The sequence below is a fragment of the Habropoda laboriosa genome, unplaced genomic scaffold, assembly GCF_001263275.1.
Source record: "Habropoda laboriosa isolate 0110345459 unplaced genomic scaffold, ASM126327v1 scaffold65, whole genome shotgun sequence".
NCBI classification, from domain to species: domain Eukaryota; kingdom Metazoa; phylum Arthropoda; class Insecta; order Hymenoptera; family Apidae; genus Habropoda; species Habropoda laboriosa.
Window position 1 is genome coordinate 1,789,838 of NW_017100254.1, and position 8,154 is coordinate 1,797,991.

Here is an 8,154-nt window from a genome sequence, read left to right on the forward strand (position 1 = left end):
GCTTCAAATAAAATGACAGCTTTCCCATAATTACGCTATAATTTTTTAATTTTTGTAAGTATCATGTATTATTATATATTTATCTAATTTTGTAATTTGATAATTACATCATAAAATGGAATTTTAAGGAGCAAGAGAAAGGTTCTGAATGACTCGCGAAACAGATGTATAGAAATCAATTAAAAATTGTTTTTAATTTAAAAATAAAAACGGTGTCTACATTATTGTGCTGTAACAACGTGAGTGAATAGGTGGCGCTGACGTCAATTTCACGCACGAATGCTATGTACAAATTTTTGGCACGTCCTGGAAACTTTTGTCCTTATTCTCTTATGAAAATTTCTCGACGATGAAAATTAATTTACGGTGGTGGGAAAATTTTGTTAAATGGCACGCGACTGAAGATATTGTTACTGATCGAAGCGAACACTAGTCCAAACGTTTCTTCGTAGGGTGCTTGGAGTTCCTTGAAGAGCAGATCTGAGTTTTCATTGATGAAACGGTTCATTTGTTCCCCTATAAAAAAAATAAATAAAATAGATAAAATATTCAATTTACAATTTAGGCCAAATTTCAGGAAGTCGATATTATAAAAATGATGTCGTTTCAAGGTGGATGTTAACTCTTTGAAACCTGAGAAATTTTTCCTTAATTTTCCCAATTTTCTTCATTTTCATTTGGAAGTTAATATTTCGTAAAAAAAATCCACCGAGTTTGGTTGCATCAAATTTTTATATACAATTTTTTCTTCACTTTGGGAGTTAATATCCCCAGAAAAAAATTAAAATTTTTATATACAGGTCAATTCAAAATTTTAAGGAGGGAAGTGTTCATTCCGGCACCAAAGGGTTAATCAGTAATTATTCAGATCTAACGTGTGTATAACCTAGACCTGATACAAATTCACTTTGGTCGACGAAATGTAGGTCAAACGTGACGTAATACAATCAACAAATTCTCAGACACGGTTCGACCTGTTGTACAGAAAGTCAGAGGCGTTTGTGGTCGATGCAGAACCGCAGAAGCTAGGACGTTTATCTTCGAATTTCCATGCAGCCAGTCCTGAGTCAAGCTAGACTAGTGATATTTTCTAAACGATCAATGTTACAGAAACACGCGATGCATTATTCTTCTTTTGTTCGAAACGACGACCTCGCTGGATAACGAACGAACGAACGATCATATTTCTTTCTTGCGAGCGGAATAATGATCATCCTTATTGGAGCTTACCGCGTAAATAACGATTCTAATCACCGGCTCCACGCATAATCCTTTCGCGTCACGTCTGGGGAATGACGATTGCGCGGCGGAACTGTTGCGTTGTTAAATAGGGTGTTAGAAAAATTGCTGGAAAATTCTAAGGAATCACGAAAAAATCGATTCCAGAAAGTTTTCGAAAAGTCACCGAGAAAGATATTCCATGAAATTTCCAAGAAGTCGCGAAAAATATATTTCAGAAAATTTCAAAAACATTTGCTGAAAAATATGAAAATGTCTAAAGGACCCCTAGAAATTGAATTCCGAAAAATTCTTAAAAAGATACTAATTAGTGAACTGAAATGAGTACCTAGGACAGTGTCGCCGTCGAAAAGATTCTCGAATCGCAGAGTCACACGAGCAGGGTTGAATTTCACAATGAACTTCTTCACTTTAAAATAGGTTTCCCCGTTCTTCTCGTACTTCTCGCAGTATATATCGTTGTGCGACTTCAAGTCATCTGAAAGCAAATGTTTATATTCAATTGACAACTGGAAAAAAGGGTGACTAAGAATTGTGACGACAATTACGAATGGTTTTTGTTCGTTACGATAGTGAATATAAAATATAGGTGTTTACACATAGTGATGTTCGATTTTCCGGATCCTCTGACAGGTAATAGCAACACTCTGCCATCGACTTTGTAATCGGCGACGAAGTCCACTTGCGGATTGAACGAATCCGACGTCAATAGACACTTGTCCAAGTCGATGCTGAAAGAAAACCAGCATTATTACTGAATGTTACACGCCTTGGACTTAATTGAACGTTCACTTTTTTTCTCAACTGTTGTTTATCACGCGCTTTTAGCGTATTAAAGTGTGAAACTTTGATCTCTGTCTGCAGATGCTGGACGACAATCGTTTCTGTTTGCGAAACATTCGGATCATATTTAAGTGGTGAAAAGTGGTTTGTTTTGAGCGGTACGTATTAAGGTGTTTCGAGTATCGTGTGAGCAACGTTTCAAGTAACTTTGAGCAAAAGTTTTGAGAATTTTTCGATGCAATTTTACAGAGAAATTTTGAGCGCGTAGTTTTAAGTAATTTTGAGCAACGCGTGTTTTGAGTATTTTGAGCGAATTTACATCGGGCCTTTTGAGTAGCAACATTGTCGCACAATTTTGAGAAATTTCATCAATATTTTGAGCCCGGGGTTTTGAACAATTTGAATCGTTGAGCATCTTTGAGCACATTGAGCAAATATTTTGAGCCGACATTTTAAGCAAAGTTCGAGTCACATACTTTGAATAACTTTGAGTATTTTTAACAAGCATTTTGAGCAAATTCTGAGCCACTTAGTTTGAGCATTTTCAACTCGGTTGAGGATTTTGAGTGGTCCCTTTCAAAATTTGCGAATTTTATCGAACCTCGAATGCCTCAAATTCCTTCAGCATGAAAACTTTCCACTTTTACTCTTTATCTTGCCCATATTCACCGGATTCTCACAGCATAAGATCGCATTCTTTCACAAATGGTTGCATAACCGTCATAACAGTTGGTTATTTTTATTGAATTCATTTTAGTTACGTGCTGTTTCTCTGTAATTCTCTCTTCGTCACTTTTACGATTCAACCTTTCAAACTGAGTTACCGAGAAGCAATCTATACACGGTGTCCTCTATGAACTTCAAATGACGCAGATATTTCGAACTTACTTGTAATTCTTCACCTCGAGGTTCTTCGTCAAACCGTGCAACTTAATATTCCGATATTCCTGCCTCAATGTGACCGATCCTTGAGACTCGCCAATTTTCACGCTGTCCACGGCCAATGGCTCAATCGGTAGAATCTTGAAGCTCTTCAAACCTGCAAGGGAACGTTCATTTTACACAGCGTTAAAACAATTAATATCTGACATTAAGTGGTGTGACCGTTAACCCTTTCAGCAGTGAGTTCCTTTTTCATAATTTGCAGCTTTGAACGTTTTTCCCGTATTTCTTAAAGATCAGATGTTTAGGCAAAGATAGAAAAAGGCAGTGTCGGTTAGCCACGCGGGTAAGGAATTAGTCGTACACGCAGGTAGATATTAATCGAAGGCCCAGAAAGCGAACGGATCGGCCAGCTGGAGTCAAGGAGAACCTCTGGAAATTGCTGCGCGTGATTATGTCGGAGAAACTGATGCCAGTTTCGAGGAAACGCAGCGTGCATTGCTCCGGTGAAATCAACAGCACGCGTTCGATAGATCGAAGGGGGGCAGATGCCGATCTCCGTTTAATTCAGATCGGAGGAAAAATTTTTATCTCGAGATCTTCTTCTGGGAAGAAAATTTCTTCTCCCTTTTGAAATTGCGGAAAATTTCTTCGAGATTTGATCACAGTCGTCGTTGAAATTGAGAAAGTGAGTTCAAGATTGAGCAATTGATACAGAATGACGGAAAATTTTAAGAGAATTTTATCGTGCTGTTGCTTTACAAAATGAAGAGAACAAAGGATACAGATACCTGTCGCTAGAAAATCACCAATGAATAGTACAAATGACGGACGTACCTATCAGTTTTTCAATGAAAATTTCATTTGCATAGGGGTCCACGATCGGTCAGCTACAATGGTTTACATAATCGAGGGAATAGTAACAACCGTTGAACGCTACTTAAAAAAACGTCTGACTATCATTTTCTTTTACAATGTTGAAAATTGTATTTTCAGAAAGTTTTTCAAATGATTCATTGCGATTCAGTCGTATGTACGATTCAAATGACGCAAATCACTTATAATTGCATATCAATCATTTTGCATAGACGCAATTGATTCGATAATTTTGCATTTAATTACAGATAACTAAGCTGAAGTAACGATAATTAGTTACAGCCGTTTTATGTAAATGTAATTTACACTTTCTGCACTTTTTGCTTATTTTTCTTACTGTCTCATTTTTTCACTGAGAAGATCTTAAGAATTCTCAGGAATATGTATGTGCATCTTAAACGAGGTTTAATCAAATTTACTTTTTCATATCAATCGACATAATAGACAACAATAGTAATTATTGAGAACATACAGGGTGTCTTGTAATTGATGGTACAAGAGGGAAGTTGGTGATTCTAGGTGAAAGACTGAATCGAAAATGTAGCATAGGTAGAAGGTTAACACGTTAAACGCCCAGCCTGTTTTGCTTACCGTTCCGTTCAGGCCACACTTGGCCGTCAAGTGGGCCATGCGAACTATAAACAGAAGGCGACTAACGAAAAGTATACTGTCAGTCGCCGGTGACTGACACGGCGCTTAACGTGTTAAGCTTGGAATACTGACATGCAAGATTCAATGCTCCAAGTTATATTTTCACTTCAACACGTTCAAGCTACGAGATAACTCGTAGTTGGCAGTTTGCTGGTAGAAGTTACATCCTATTCGGAGACGCCCGACCACGAGATAATTCTGTAGGAACCTAGGGAAAAATATTGAGGGACCCAACACGGGAATCGAACCCGGGGACCTTCGGCTTTGCGCGCTACGCCAACCACTCCCTCTCTATTGTCCCTTCGAGGTTTCCTATTTGGGCATGGAGGCCCCGATACTACACTTGGCCATCCTGAACTGACGTTCGCCCTCGAATGTCCTCAGTGCAACACAAACTCGACACTTTCGGGCACACTCCCCCAACACAGTGGCACACAGCTGAAACAACGCATTTTTGGGAGACGTGTAACCCTCGAGATGTTTTCATCTCACAGCGCCAGGGGACTTCGTGCAGCCGTAGATGCCTCCATCCCGGATGAGCCCCCATTTGTAGGAATCGATGACGGAAAAATACTGAGGGACCCAAACGGGAATCGAACCCGGGGACCTTCGGCTTTGCGCGCTACGCCAACCACTCCCTCTCTATTCTCCCGTGCCGGTTTCCTACTTTTGGGTATGGAGGCCCCGATACCACAATTCGAAAGCATTTTTTTGCCAAAAAACAATTAAAATGAAAGTCATAATATAAAAATTAATATGTGTTTAATTCTGTACAATAAATTGAAGAAGAAATGTCGGCGTCTAAGAACAGATTTCTTCAAAATTAAAAGTGTCATTAGATTGAGTAAATTTTTCTTCAGTAATATGTTCTGAACTTAGAATAAACAGACTATCAGTTCACTCATAAGGTAAACAATTTTTACAATTTTAACGTCGATGTTAATAAAGTTAGTGAAAAAAGAAACCAATACTGCCATATTAACGTGACAAAAAATGAATGTCAGTACTCCGAGGTTACGTATATATATATATGCAACATAAATCTCTCACCTCCAGCCAATGAAACAATAGCATCTCTAGCCGAGTCTGAGACGCACTTGCTGTACCGATCCAACGGAAGCGATCTGTCGCATATCCTCCAGTTGTTCGCTGTAATAAAATGAAAGGAAAAATTGAAGAAGACGAAGGAAAAGTGGGAAAGAGAAGAAATGTCGCATGCAGGTAGTATTGCATAAGCGGTAGCTGCATTGCAATGGATCCGATAAAGTGCAGCAGTTACGAAGTCAAGCTGAAGCACAGAATTGACTTTCTCTTTCAGAGCTGTGTCCTGTCAGCCTCTAATGGCTTTCCGATCGATCGATCCATGGAAATCGGACCATTTCGATGTTGATTTAATAAGCCGCGGCCTCGTACGCGTTAGGATTTGTGCATTGCCGACATTGACCTCGATTGCCGTGTTTTTTTTTTGGATCGCAGTTGCTTCAATTTCTTCGCCATTTCTTAGGGAATGTTTGCAAGCCTTTAAACGAATCTGTTCGATTCTGAATTCTGAGGAATGGTATCAGCTTTCTATGAAATTTCACTATGAGGGTATTTTCTTCTGTTATAGAAGGGACGTGTTAATTTTTCTTTTTCACACTTCTATTTCTAATATACACCACCGGCAAAAAGTTTCCAATCACCTCCCACTTTTCATCAATATTAAATCTGCTGCTAATTTTTTTATACATTTCAAGTTTATCTCAATTCCACTTTTATCAATTTGTCTTATATCAATTGATTCTAACGATAAAAAATTCTCAAAGTCGCTGACTTTTTTCTGGAAATTTTTCTGTAAATTGCAATGCTCGGTGATTCCAAACTTTTGGCCGGTAGTGTATATCGTTATTAATCTCCCTTCGATTTCGATGTACTGCAATATGTGTTCACCTGGATCGAGGTGATGAGGAACGAAAATATTCCAGAACTACCCCTGAGAATTTGAAATATTGCAGAGAATCAACGTTAAAGATGAAGAATTCTACAGTTCATTATTCCACAATCAACATTGCAGACGAAAGATTGCAGATTCTGTTATTCCAGAAACCATGAAGAATAAAAATATTCCAGAATCCATGGAAGACCAAATATTTCAGATTCTATTATTCCGCAATCAGCATTTGAGGTAAAAAATATTCCAGAATTCATTATTCCACAATCAACATTGCAGACGAAAGATTGCAGATTCTGTTATTCCAGAAACCACGAAGAATAAAAATATTCCAGAATCCATTGAAGACCAAATATTTCAGATTCTATTATTCCGCAATCAGCATTTAAGGTAAAAAATATTCCAGATTCTACTGTTCTAGAATCCGTTAAGCATCCAAATTCAAGATTCTGTTATTCCAGAAACCATGAAGAATAAAAATATTCCAGAATCCATTGAAGACCAAATATTTCAGATTCTATTATTCCGCAATCAGCATTTGAGGTAAAAAATATTCCAGATTCTACTGTTCTAGAATCCGTTAAGGATCCAAATTCAAGAATCAAAGATAAAAGATTCCAGATTTCGTTATTCCACGATCAACACCGAAGACAAAAGATTCCAGATTCGTTCAAAGTCACGAAATTCCCAAATGCGTCGAAGATAGAAAAATTCCAGATTCTGTTATTCCACAATCAACGTGAAAGATTTTATCCACGGAAGATCAGATATTCGAAAATCTATAGAATATAAAAAAAATCGATAGATATCTTACGTAGATCCACAGCAATGACCATCGCCAGCGTGGTCACCATGACGAACGTCCCAATTATCGACGTCTTCTCCATGTTATTGGTTAGTTCCGTTTAACGACAACTTGTTCTTCCTTCCCCCGTTGGAAACTTCTCCGGACAGCTGAATGTGAACTGGAAGAAACGGTCATTGATGCAGTGTATTTAAGCGGCACGATTGCCCCACCACTTGGCCAGCGGGGCGCGCGTGCCTCTTCCCATGAGATTATGCAAAAAAGATCCTCAAATAATATGTGAGACGAGCGTGGACACGGTGACACACGGGCTCGAGATCCTCCGGATGATTCATTGCACCACCATGAGGAGGATCGTGGAAAATCTGACGTTTGTAATCGCGTTTCGCTTGCCCCAATTCGAGAACACCGGTTTCCTTTGCCAAACAGAATCGTAGTAATTAAAAAAGTACTTATTTGTAGTTAGTTTTTAACAAAAATTTGCTCATCTTTAAATCGCGATATTTTATTCCTTTCTTTTTCTCCTTTGTGTTCACTTTCTGTCAATTTGTTCTCATCTTTAAATCATAATCATTCTGTTTCTTTCTTCATTCGTGAACACGATCTGTGGACTTGAATCCTTCAGGCTTTCTCGTTCTAATTAACGACGAACGTTTATTCAAAAATTCAGAATTGTCCTTTTCTGTTTTGTTCCTTTCAGTCCCTTGTTTTCCTTTGTTCGCCTCTTTTTCCACGGATTTGAATTCTAATTTTCCAACGCCTTTCTCCGCTCGTAAGTGGGAATTTTTTAACGTGAAACGCAACGTGATATTCTTCTTCGTTCCGCTGCGAAATTGTTTCGATAAGAGATCAAACGGTCAGACGAGGAGATTGATCGCGGTGATTTAAAGAGGCGGCGGAGTTGTTTTTCCTCGGTCGCAGTCGGTGCAGCACGCTGAAAGCGTTCACTTTGAAAGTAAAAGTATTTTGCATACACACGGGCACGCGT

General features: G+C 38.5%; 1 protein-coding gene across 1 annotated transcript; it reads right to left on the reverse strand.

The window, feature by feature from the left end:
* Positions 1 to 216: 216 nt before the first annotated feature.
* On the reverse strand, positions 217 to 7,303 carry LOC108572410 (protein takeout-like). The gene is made up of 6 exons (XM_017934647.1): positions 7,176 to 7,303; positions 5,482 to 5,580; positions 2,911 to 3,061; positions 1,837 to 1,970; positions 1,568 to 1,717; positions 217 to 516 (listed from the first exon to the last, which is right to left on the reverse strand). The coding sequence occupies exons 1-6, from the start codon at positions 7,246 to 7,248 to the stop codon at positions 362 to 364; spliced, it is 762 nt and encodes a 253-aa protein (XP_017790136.1). The 5' UTR covers positions 7,249 to 7,303; the 3' UTR covers positions 217 to 361.
* Between the last annotated feature and the right edge of the window lie 851 nt (positions 7,304 to 8,154).